Source organism: Meleagris gallopavo, chromosome 6 (genome assembly GCF_905368555.1).
Source record: "Meleagris gallopavo chromosome 6, MGAL_WU_HG_1.1, whole genome shotgun sequence".
NCBI classification, from domain to species: domain Eukaryota; kingdom Metazoa; phylum Chordata; class Aves; order Galliformes; family Phasianidae; genus Meleagris; species Meleagris gallopavo.
In genome coordinates, this window is record NC_139409.1 from 32276285 (window position 1) to 32288918 (window position 12634).

A 12634-nucleotide genomic window follows, 5' to 3' on the forward strand; every position below is an offset into this window, starting at 1 on the left:
CCCGGGCAGAGCTGAGTGAAGCAACTTGAAGTACTTGGCTAGAGCTCTGGGATTGACGTTCTGCTTTTGTCAGATAAACCCAGCCTATGGATGCACTACCTGCTCTGCATGGACATATTGGTGCAAAAATAAACCAGGCAGCCACAGCTGCTGTCAAAGTGTACCATAAGAATTTGGTGTTATTTCAACTTGAATGCCAGTAATCAAATTTTCCTGAATTCATGGCTGAATGTTAAGGGTTTTGACTTTTGACTCATAGAATCATAGAATCATAGAATTACTCAGGTTGGAAGGGATCTCAAGGATCATCAAGTCCAACCGCAGCCTAACCATAGTACCCTAACGCTAACAACCCTCTGCTAAATCATATCTCCGAGCACCACATCCAAACGGCTCTTAACCACATCCATCACATCATGATAGTAAATATTGGGTAAACTTTTCAGCCAAAGTGCCCCCGAGGTCCATATTTGAGGTTTGTTTGTCTGTTTGTTTATTTATTTTCCCCTGGGTAGAACTTGAATGAGGCAGAGATGGACAAAAGCTTCTGTCTCAGTCCATCCACTTTTCTCAGGACCCTCGGCATGGAGTGAGGAGATTGCCATTGGGATGGCTGTGCTAGGTAGCTGGATTTTCTTTTTTCTTTCTCTCTCTTCCCCCCCTCCCCCCACACACCTTTATTTTTTAGCTTCTTTTCTAGTATTTTTTTGTATATAACTTTCCATTCCTCCTCCCCCAAATGGAGTGTCTTTACATGTATCTGTAGTTTGTTCCCATGAGCTCATTTCTTCTCCTATGTGAATCAAAAGGAAAATTCCCCTTCTTTCCAAGTGATGTACAGTTATGTCTCTGGAGCAATACATCCACTTCAGAAAATGCTTGAGTAACCAATCCCCTGATTGTGAGAGGTCCCTCAGCTCTTCAGAGAAGCCTTCCATAGAGATTCCTTGATCCTTTCTTGGGGAAGAAAAGGGTCCCCAGGATCCAAGTATACGAGCTGGGACTTTTGGAAACACAGAAGCATAGAATAGCTTGGTTTGGAAATGACCTTAAGGTTGATCCAGTTCCAACCCTCCTGCAATGGCTAGGGCTGCCACCAGCTCAGGCTGCCCAGGGCCCCTTCCAAACTGGCCTTGAGTGCCTCCAGGGATGGGGCACCCCCAGCTTCTCTGCACCCATTCTCTCTGGCCAGAGCAGATGAGGATTCCACTTCTACCTCTCAGGGTCTATCCCCAGTGCTTTGAGCTTTGACTCCACCCCTCTCCACCTTGGCTTGATAAGACTGTGTAAAAACAGCTTTGCTTCAGCCCAGTGTCAATTTGGCCCATATGGAGCAGAATCAGGCCTAAAACTTCCCTATGTCTGGGAAGTTCTGCAAGAGGGAACAGACAGCTGCCAGCTGTAACTGCGCACTGTGTGATGAGGCAGACACCAATGATACCGTGTGTGATGAACACCCCTCATTCAGCCATTCCTCCTTGGGGCACAGACACCCATGATGGGGACCCTGGGGGGTACAGCACGGAGAGCTGGGGGCTGAGTTCTCCTTCAGTTTAATCTAAAACAAAACAAAAAATCAAAAATCTTCATCACAGGAGCCACCAAAATGCTGTTCATTTTCATTTACCTGTGCCTTCTGCCAAATGAAATTCACACCATAAATATTCTTCTGTTTTCAAATCTGTGAGTTTGCCACGCAGATTGTGTTTTTACAGTTCACGGTAACGTTAAAAAGATGCTGCAGTTTTATGGCTCTTGACGAGTCTGGAATTGATAGCAACTGAAATCGAAAGCCCAAATTCCTTCACAATGTACTCACTGACAACAGTGAAGCAGCAGATCTGGTTTCCACAAACAAATTGTCCTGGTTGTTCTTGGCGCAGAATCGGGCCCTTCTTCTTCAGGTTTTGATGGAAGGAGTTATAATCTCTGAAGCCTTTGGTGGTGGCAGAGAAATGCTGCTTCTGGCAGCTAGCAAGGAAAACAATAATAATGAAAAGGCAGATGCCTTCCGTGCAGATGCCTGGATCCCACATTCGGAGCTACACAGAGGCAAATATCTGTGCTGGATCGGATCCTGTAAATGCCATTACACACTCTCCTGGGCACATCCCACTTGCAGCTCTGTCCTCTCTCCTCAATGCACTTATGTGTTATTTGCTGCCAGTCTTGTATTTACAGCCAGCATCATGCACCTATCATTCTCTTCTTTCCAAAGCTTCCACCTCTAACCGTGTTGTAAAAAATAGCCTTAATAAAACAGTGATAATTATGCCATTATTGTTAACACTATCCATTAAAAATGGAAAAGTAAGCTGTATGGTTTCATTGCCGTTTGCGCTGCATATCAGCCTTCTTTGACACTGAATTGCTATGCGATGTGCCAGTGCTTTCTCTGCCTTAGAGAGACGATAGGAGCTGTGTTTCAGACGGGCTGTGTTTGCACTGTGAGATCACAGCCACCACCGAAGAGCACCGGCCTGGAGTTTCCAGATCCAATGACCGACGGGAGAAAAGGAATCTCCCGCAACTAAGAAGTGTGTGATGGATTTTTCCTTCTCGGGGCTCTGCACTTCCGAGGGACACCTCTGACTTATGACTATGTAACTCTGGAAATGTTTTGAATGCTCCTCTATATTTCTTTGGTTTGGGATGGGAGTGTGTTTGTTGCCTGTTTGTACACTGGGAATCCTTTCTGCTGCAATCTGTGCCTTCTGAATGCTGTCTCCCCGCTCTTGCCTCAGCTGTATTTCAGCAAGGAGAGCTGAAAGGTCGAAGGAATAAATCAGCTTGGAAAGTTTTGAGGGTAGTTCTGACGTCCAGATTGTGACCAACAGAGTGAGGGAGACTTCATAAAAATCTCTGTAGAAACAAAAAAAAATAAAACCCCGTAGAGATATACTTTCCAATCTGCCTGGAAATTAATCCCAAATGAGGGAGTCTCCTTCCAAATCGGACTTGACAGATCTGTGGGAAACACAAGGCAGAGGCAAAGCCGGAGCCGTTCCCGGCACAGCATCACCGCGCAGGGAGAGGGGAGCGGGACGGGACGGGCTGTGCGGGAAGGGGCTGTCGTGGCCGTGCATCCTCCTCGGGGCTGTGAAAATAAAGGCAATGTATGAAGCGCCGTGCTAATACACTTTGAGCCCAGCAGAGCCCTTTTTCTTTCTTTCTTTCTTTCTTTCTTTCTTTCTTTCTTTCTTTCTTTCTTTCTTTCTTTCTTTCTTTCTTTCTTTCTTTCTTTCTTTCTTTCTTTCTTTCTTTCTTTCTTTCTTTCTTTCTTTCTTTCTTTCTTTCTTTCTTTCTTTCTTTCTTTCTTTCTTTCTTTCTTTCTTTTCTTTCTTTCTTTCTTTCTTTCTTTCTTTCTTTCTTTCTTTCTTTCTTTCTTTCTTTCTTTCTTTTTTCCCCCTTCCCTTAGACTCCATTCGGGCCTTGAGCTCTGTGTTTACTCTTGGCAAATAGCTCTGCGTGTAGGGTGTCTGTCTGCCTGTCCGTGTGTAAGTGTGTGTTCTGCAGCCCGTGCTGCCGCTGACTCACATCGCCCCTCACAACGGCCAGCAGCACGGGAGCAACAAACCCGGGGGGTGGTGTCCGGTGGGATCAGGCTGAGAGCAGGGCGAGGAAGGAAACAGCAATGGATGATAAACGAAAATAATCAGATCGGTGGGGATTGTCCGGGGTAACCCGTGGGGACCATCTCGAGGGCTCCAGCCTGATGCAGGCTGGAAGATTTCCTGCAAACTTCCCGGCAGTCATCATGTACATCGGCCCGTCTGGGGAAGCTCCCCTGCGTTCTGCATTCAGCTCCTTGTTACTGTTTTATTCAGAAAGAGACATTAACGTCCCTCCCCTCGCTACCCCAAAACTGGTAGTAATGGGGAATTGCACAGACACAACAGACCTCCTCGACTGCGTGCCTGAGCCAGGAGTGATTCCAAAGGCGAGCTTCCCGTGAGACCCGCTCTGAGCGGGGCCTCGGGGGAGGCGAACCCTTCACGCAGTCATCAGAGGCGATGGTGACACGAAACCAGCCCGTAACGAAGCGCAGTGGCGATGCCACCAGACGTAGGTAAGCGGCAGAGCCCCACGGGCACGGCGCTGCCCGAACTGCCCCATCTCGACCCGACTGCTCCGCTCCGCACTGCCCTCATCCCCGTGCACCGCCTCCCGTCCCAGCCCCGGCCTCTGGGAGCAGGAGGCGGTGGAAATGGACTGCTGCCGTCAGTCCGTCCATCCCTCCTCCAGCAGTTGGGCCCGATTCTGCAGCCCGCTTCTGGGGCTCCCCTGTCCGCTCCCGCGAGCCGGATTGCGGCGGGTCCTCGTCCGAAGCACGAAGGGCACACATCGGGTCTGAGGCTGGCAAGGGAAAGAAGGGGAAGGGAACCGAGCGAGGAGTTTTCGATACACAGGCAACACACGTGTGATGAAATCAGTGCGGTCTGAGCGGGGTGGTGCGTGGTGTGTGTGCCCATAAACGAGTCCGCGTGTCTCACAGGCAGAGCGAGAGATTGGTGGCGGTACCCTGTAAAAATTCCTGCTTTATCCCCCTGAAATCGGCATGCGTATTGCTGCAGCACGTCTTCACCCATGGACCGAGAGGATGGGGAATCTGTTTGTTTGTCTGTCTGTCTGTTTGTCTCTCTCTGCCTGCCTTCTCGCTTCCTGCTCGCGGGGCTCTACAGAAAATCCCAGCGTGTTTCCCAATGCTCTGCCCGTTCCCTACCAAAGCAACGTCACCTCAAATATGCCAGTAAATTCCTTACCGGGTAGGAAACGTAATTGGCTGAATGTTTTCTGTAACCCGACTAGCCAATAACGCTCCGAGAAAAAAAATTGAGAACAATCTCGTTACGGCAGATGGTGAGAATGACCTGACACTACACGTGCGAGTCAATATGAACTCGAGATGAGATCCTTGCTGCACTCATTAGAAATATCGAAATACACCAAGGAGAGCACATATTTGGGGTGCGAGGTCTCTGATTTTCAGACAAGTGCTGTCCGAGCGGCTGCCCCCATCATCTCTGGTTTGCAGCATCTGCTGGTGAGAACGAGTTCTGGCCTTGATAATACGAATTTCTCTCTGTATTGCTCTGGCAGAGCTTCTTCTAGCAGTTGTTCCTCCTGAAAGTAGATAACAATGTATGCAAAACTATTAAATAAAAAGTAGAAAGGGGAGGAGGAAGAAAACCCTCCTAAAAGCGAATCGAAAATACGAAAAATGAAGGAAGAAATGAGAGTAAATGATAAAGATCAGGTAGACAGACTACCTACAGTTATGAAAAGTGAAGTCGGTTCTATCTTTTCCGCCGTAAAACGCAATAAATTTGTGACCGCATTTCCGAATTTTCAACTATCGTTTAATCTCAATCAAAATTCTACGAACAGGCACCGATACTTAATCAGAACGAGAAGCCAAGGCTGTTTCTACATTCGAATGTCAGTAGCGCATTTCCTTATCCTCGAGTTTGCAAAGGATTCCTAAAGCCTCATCCATGCAGCTCTGCGGAAGCCGATTGCCAGCAATAAATAATGCATCGAAGGAAGAGGTTTCGGTACGCATCTTCTCACTCCCAGGATGCGGCTAGGGCTCTTCGCCTCGGTTTTACATCAAGGCGGTGGCTTAAAGCAATCAAAAGGCTCTGTTTAATGGCCAAGCGAGGCTTCCCCCCGCGGAACTCTGCCCGCATGTTACAACCTCTTTGCAGCTCCGCTCCATATGCATCTCCCTTTCACACTTCCCTCTCCATCGCGGCTCCTACACCAGGTGCATCACGCGTTGAGCCCATTAGCTCCGACTCTTCCTTTCATCTTCCCCATGGCAGACGTTTCTATTTATCCGCTGGCAATCAATGTGTGGCGTCACCAGTGGTACTGTAATGACGACTGCACCATTGAGGATGACAGCTTAGAAAGAAGAGGGCAATGGTGATCCCTCCCAGAGCAGCACGGCACAGAGCAGCGCTCGCATCACAAGGTCACCCCATCTCCCCGCTGCTCCTCCGCACCGCCGGCAGCGGGTCGCGGGCTGCACACGGGGTTGGGGCGGGAGCGGCGGGGAGGGGGGGACGAGATCTGGATTTGTTTCCCCCCTCCCGTAAAAGAAGCCACGATGGAAAGCAGGAAGGAGATGGTGATGTTTCTGGAAGGGACGCAACTTGGCGCTCTGGTTGGCAAGAGGGTGCCTAATTTGGCCGAAACGGTGAGGAGCCCCGCTCCGGAGCCGCAGGAGAAGATGATCCCTCGGAACTGCCTCAGCCCCAGACCTGGCCCCTTGTCGTCCCGGGAGAGAGGAGGAGGTGGCGGCGGAGAAGACGAAGAGGAGGTGGAGGTGCTGCCGGGGACAGGGACGGTGCCGGAGAGCCGCTCGGCAGCGCTGCTCGGGGCCGGACAGCAACCCCCCGGCACGGAGCCCCCCTCCAGCAAAGGGCAGCAGAGCAGCTCGGACACCGAGTCGGATTTCTATGAGGAAATCGAGGTGAGCTGCACCCCGGACTGCGCCACGGGGAGCGCCGAGTACCAACACAGCAAAGGTACCCAACTCCTTCCCATGCCTGCAGCCCCCTCCCGCTCCCGGGCCGGGGGGCAGCACCGGGGGGCGGGGGGCTGCCGGAGGGGGCTTCCCCTCAAAGCCGGGGCGGGGGTGGCGGGGGGATTCCCTTCTCCAGTCCATCCCTCGGCCCCCTTGCATCGGGCGGCTCGCTGGGGAGGCGGAGGGCACGACAGCGGGCAGCCGCCGCGCCCCTGGAGGGCAGCCAGGTTTCCCTGAGCGTCAAATCCGCAGCCGGTCCCGCAGGGCCCCTTGGCCAAGAGCCCCCCGCACCGATCCTTTCATTTTATTTTCGTCCTTCCCTACTACGCGGACGGTGCGTTCTCCAGGAAACCCCTTCGGATCTTCCCCAGCGGCGCGGTTCTGAGCTCGAAGGGGGTGGGCACGGGGGAGCAACATCAAACGGGTTTTCTGGCCGAGAGCTGTTTGTGGTTTTGCAGGGTGAAATGTGCCCGGGCGAGTGCGGAAGAGCCCGTAAAGACTGTAAAATCTCTCGCCGACTCCTGCCTGCCCCGAGTGCGGCGGAGAGGTCCTTGTTTGCACGTTGGGATAAAAAAAAAAAAAAAAAAAAAAAAAAAAAAAAAAGGGAGAGGTCCAAATTACCTTGTCACTTCTGTGTCTCGATGGCGCCAGCTCGGAAATGGTCCCAATGAATTAATTGCCTTTGGTCTCGAGCACAATGAGAGAGAGTTGCATTTGAAAGCAAAAGCAGCGGCCAGGCCCTTTCTCCCCCTACCCCCGCTCCTTATTCCCATCTTCTCATCCTGGCGGAGCCCCCCCAGTCCTAATAACGATCCGCTTCCCTCCTCTCTCCGCTCCTCCATCACTCGAAGAAGAAGCCGGGAAGTGCGGACGGTGATGTCCGCCTCCATTCCGTCCTTTAGGGGCTTTTGGAAAACATCCCACCTCGAGCTCTGGAGGCTGAGCAGAGTGTCTCCAGGGCCTGACCCCCTCCCCGGGTTGGGGGCTGGGCTCCTGCCCGCCGACTGCTCCGCTCCCGGGCTCTCGCTGGGCTGCGGGAAGGCCCTGGGCACACCTGCCCTTCCCAGCCCTCGGGGCCGGGAATGCTGCGGCAGCCTCCAGCTTCACAGCGCGGGGATTGAGCGGACGGCCCAGCGGTTACTGCAGGGGTGCCGTATGCGTGTTTTGGGGCATCACCCCTTTCTCCAGCCCCACTCCTCATAGATATCTCCCAAGCATCCCTACTCTAGGGGAGCAGGCATAGAAAAGACACAAACGGGGAGGCGTGCGGAGGAGAGGGCAGCTCGATGGGGCGGCGGTCGGGGAGCATTCCCCCGTGCCCACCCGTCCTCCAGCACGTGTCCCTTCCGCGGGCTCCCCTCTTAGGCCAGTGCTCCGAGGCTCGGGCCGGCAGCCCCGGCGGCGGCGGGGATCACTCCAAGGGCGGCGGCGGCGGCGGCTCCCAGGGCCCGCTGAGCTGCAGCGCCAGCGACCAGATGCGCCGGTACCGCACCGCCTTCACCCGCGAGCAGATCGCCCGGTTGGAGAAGGAGTTTTACCGGGAGAACTACGTGTCCAGGCCCCGGAGATGTGAGCTGGCGGCTGCTCTAAATCTGCCAGAAACCACCATCAAGGTACACACGGCTCGGACATGTTTCCAATTAGCACGATATAAATCTATATAGCCAAACTTCCTTGCAAAACTCGGGAAAGCACTTCGCCAGCGCAGCCCTCTCTCACCCCCCGCCCCCCGCCCCTCTCCCGGCCCTGCCCGCACCCCGCAGCATGCGGCATTGCGGGGGGAGGGGAAAGACGCGGCTCCGGGGCCATCCCAGCCAGCACCGCTAAGCTGGTCTCTCCCTACTGGATTATAGCTAATCTTCCCCTCAGCCCGATCCAAAACTCTCTCGGCTATCGAGGGAGGGAATAGGAGGGCAGTAGAATCTCTTTTTTCCCCGCTCTGCTTTGCTATTTGCTGTAACATTTGCACAACATAATAATAACAATAATTAAAAAAAAAAAAAAGAAAGAAAGGAATCCCAGGTAATTCTGTCTGCAAGAGGCAGAGTGGTCGGTTTGCCCAGAGGGACGAGCCCCGGTAGGAAGAAAGGGAGATAAGCAGTCTAACGAGCCAACCCCATTGGGTCTCTGTCAGGATTTACAGCGCTTTAAGCGATCCCTTCAAGGAGCGGGGATCGTGACCGGTGTCGGCTCGGCCACGAGGAGCGGTCCCGGGGCTCGGCCGCGCACGGAGCCGGGAGATGCGCCGTGGCGGCGGGTGACGGCTGTGGCCTCCCCTCTCTCCGCAGGTGTGGTTCCAGAACCGGCGGATGAAGGACAAGCGGCAGCGCCTGGCCATGACCTGGCCGCACCCGGCGGACCCGGCGTTCTACACCTACATGATGAGCCACGCGGCCGCCACCGGCAACCTGCCCTACCCCTTCCCATCCCACCTGCCCCTGCCCTACTACTCTCACATGGGCATCGGGGCCACCTCGGCCTCGGCCGCCGCTCCCTTCAGCACCCCGCTGCGGCCGCTGGACACCTTCCGCGTCCTGTCCCACCCGTACCCGCGGCCGGAGCTGCTCTGCGCCTTCAGGCACCCCTCTCTGTACCCCGCCCCGAGCCATGGACTCGGCAGCGCCGGTGGCAGCCCCTGCTCGTGCCTGGCGTGCCACGGCAGCCCGTCCAACGGGTTGGCACAGAGACCCGCCGGGTCAGACTTTACCTGCTCGGCCACCACCAGGACGGACTCCTTCCTCACTTTCACCCCCTCGGTGCTGAGCAAAGCCACCTCGGTTTCCATGGACCAGAGGGAAGAAGTACCTTTAACGAGATAAAGCTTCGTCTCAGGGTTGTTCAATAATTCGCCCCTTTCCCGGGTGCTCTTCGAGTTAATGTACGTATGGTCGATGTTTATTTAATCGTGTTCTCTCCCCAGAAGTGGACACCTATGGGAAAAAAAAAAAAAAGAAAAGAAAAGAAAAAAAGAAGAAAAAAAAAGACTAAAAATAACTCAGTCTTGAAAGGATTTACATTCCACGGGGGGGAAAAAAAAAAAGAACAGGGACGAGCAGTGATTTATCTCGGAGAAGGGTTTTAGGCACGGAGGAGAAACAAGATCTACCTGAATGAAACACATTTCAGTAAAGCACAGAGATGAGCGGGGACTTTCTTGTCGATTGACGGACTTACTATCGGGGCCAGAACTTCTGCGGGTTACAGCAACCGACCTTATGCACAGAGCTATGGGACTGAGAAGGGAAATCTGAAATACTTGAAAGAAACATTATCTCGATAACGAAATGGCTGGTGCGCATGAAGAACGCAAAGCTGCGATCTACCGGGGCGTTCAGAAAATAAAACCAACAATCAAACAGCAAAACCAAAAGGTTTCAGGATTGCAACTCAATAGTATTATCCAGTAATTTCTATAGAGAAGAACAATGCTTTACCATAAAGAAAAAACCTGACATTCTGTACATTGCTATCGTGATTTAATTGCATTCTTTACTGTCCCTTGTCTCCTCCTTCGCTTTGAGCAGAATTGTAGCACCGCGTCTCCTCCTTCATTCCAACTTTTAGTTTTAAGAGGTAGACTGGAATTGGCAGGGATAAAAAAACAACAACAAAAAAAACCCCACGAGCTGCTGCTTCTCTACGGGTCAGAGCTATTTGTCCTTTAAATAACAACGTCCTATTATCAGTCGCTGAAATGTGCACACACCGACGAAATTAGCAACTGATGTATATGTAAGAAGGGTTTTTGAATATCGAATGTATAACGCTCCGTGAGCAGAGCCCCCGTGCCAAACGCTAACAAGCCGCCAAGGGAAGAGATTAGGTGACAGGGAGCAGCACTTCTTCAGACAATCACCAGTCTGTAAATTGGAGCAAAGGCGATTTCCCTTCCTTTGTACTGCCTTCAGTTCACTCACTGACTTCTGGATGCGGCTCTTTCCCATCCCCCCCTCCCCCTCCCTTTTTTTTTTTACATTTCAAGTGCTGTTTTTTATCTCCTTCCCCACCCCTGCTCTTTGCATCTGTATGTGCCCTTCACACTGCTCTCTTCCTTCTGGAGGAGGATTTCTTCCGCATCCCCTCCCCTTTCCCCTTCAGGTATTTCGGAAGGAGGTAGCATCATCGCTTTTGCTCGGGTTTCCGTCAGCCTACAGTTCTGAAAGCAAACACGCACACCGAGCTGGGCTGAAGTTCCTTCCAAAACAGAATTTGTTTATTTGACTGTATTTTTAAATAGCCCAAAGACCGTCATCATTTGTTACCGTGTCGGAACAAAACACAGTACCACCACAGTACCACCACCAATTGCAATGCTGACAGGCACATTTAAACAACACATCATCCACATTTTTATTGCGCTTGTTTAAAAAAAAAAAAAAAAAGAAAAAAAAGCAACAAAAAACAACCAACAAAGCTTTGCTTAAGACGAATTTCACTCCGTGCGGTTTCTAACAGTTGCGGTTCGCCAAGCAGGAGGACAAGAGTTGGCCGAACCGAGTCGGGCTGACACCTCCGCTATCCGCTGTGCGTTCAGCTGCTAAGGACCCTCTGGTTCGTTGTCGCTCTGTCCTCAGCGCAGGGAGCACATAGCAGCTCTTCGCTGCAGTGGATGGAAAGCAGGAGAGAGATACGGGCGTGCCAGGATGTATTTTTCCAATCAAAAATTGTTTATAATTTTTGTTATAAAACGGATCCAAAGTCATCATCTTTAAATCATTAAGGGCAGATTGTTTCTCCCTCTCTGAGCGAGATGTCCTCATGGACATGGAAACTGATGGCCCTTTTTGGACATTCGCAAATAGACTCCCCTCCCCCCACTCTCTGGAAATAACAACCGTAAACAGCGTCCAAGGGCAGAGCTAGGGAAAATCTTGGCTTCCCTCCCCCCCCCCCCCCCCCCCGACTTTGCCTTTTAGCACGTTCGGAAAAAAAAAAAAAAAAAAGTTCGGTAAGACAGGAGCTAAGGAGAGACCCAGAAGCCCTGGCAACGCCGGGGACAGGCGGCATCGGGTGGGTCGGAGTGCCACCAAGTAAAACCGCGGGGGTCCTGAGTGGCCGAGTCCTTCCGGCCTGGCAGAGGCACCTGCTGCCATCGCAGGGCACGGTCACCTCTTCTGGGATGCAACGGGTTGCAATGCACAGTGAGCTAGGGGGCTATATGTATATATACACATACAAATATACGTATTAAAATATATATACACGCATATACATGTGCGTCAAATACACATATTTTATATAGATGGGGGTGCGTGATGTGCGTGTGAGGGGGAACGTAGCCACTCCGCACCACCTCTGTGGGTAAAGGGGACAGTCCCCGCGCTGGGGCACGCACCGAGCACGGTCACCCCGCACCCGCAGCTCCTGCATCCCCCGGCCGTCGTGCCCGGAGGGGCTGCGGCACGGAGGGTGGCAGTGAATTTCTCTGCGGCTCGGTCACAGGGCAGAGATTGCCTGCGACAGGTAAATAGGCTCCGGGTCTCAGTAATGCCGAGAGTATTTTCAGTTAATAGGGGAGGGAAAATGAGGTGTCTGGAGCGATATTGGAAAGTACAAGATCGATGATCCGTCCTCGTGTCCAATCAGCAGCCTTTAATTGACTGTATTTTCTAGGTAATTGAGCCGCTGTGCTCCTAAATTGAAGTGGAAGATATAACAATACATCTCGCCGGGAGGAATTACTCATTACTTCATAATGAAATTTTCCTTTTGCTGCGTGGGGCCGGGGCCATTAACGCTTTCGCCGCCGGAGGTGGTGCCCACGGCCCTACGCGGGGCATCGCTCTCGGCCACACGCGGGGCACCCACCGGGAGGGCAGCGGCTCTGCCTCGGCCCTCTACCCCCCCCGACTCCCCCGCCGCCTCTCGGCTCCTCCTGTGGCCGAGGTTGAGACCCCCGATCGCTGAGGTGCTGGGCCGGGCCGGGCCCTGCGGAAGGTGCCCACCCCCGTGTCACCGCCGGGCTCTGGGCTGCCTTCGGTTGCCCCGTGTGCCGCACGGGCTCCGCTCCCCAGCCAGCCCAATTCGGCTCCGAAAGGCCTTCCCCGCCTTGTTAGCGTTTGATTGATTGCCTTATTAAAGCGTGTTCTTGTAAGTGTGACC

The 12634-nt window shown here is 52.7% G+C and overlaps 1 protein-coding gene across 1 annotated transcript; it reads left to right on the forward strand.

Annotated features, from left to right (window-relative positions):
* Window positions 1–4871: 4871 nt before the first annotated feature.
* Window positions 4872–11397, forward strand: EVX1 (even-skipped homeobox 1). Its single transcript, XM_085226261.1, has 3 exons — window positions 4872–6533; window positions 7898–8145; window positions 8821–11397. The coding sequence occupies exons 1-3, from the start codon at window positions 6113–6115 to the stop codon at window positions 9349–9351; spliced, it is 1200 nt and encodes a 399-aa protein (XP_085082387.1). The 5' UTR covers window positions 4872–6112; the 3' UTR covers window positions 9352–11397.
* The last annotated feature ends 1237 nt before the right edge of the window (window positions 11398–12634 follow it).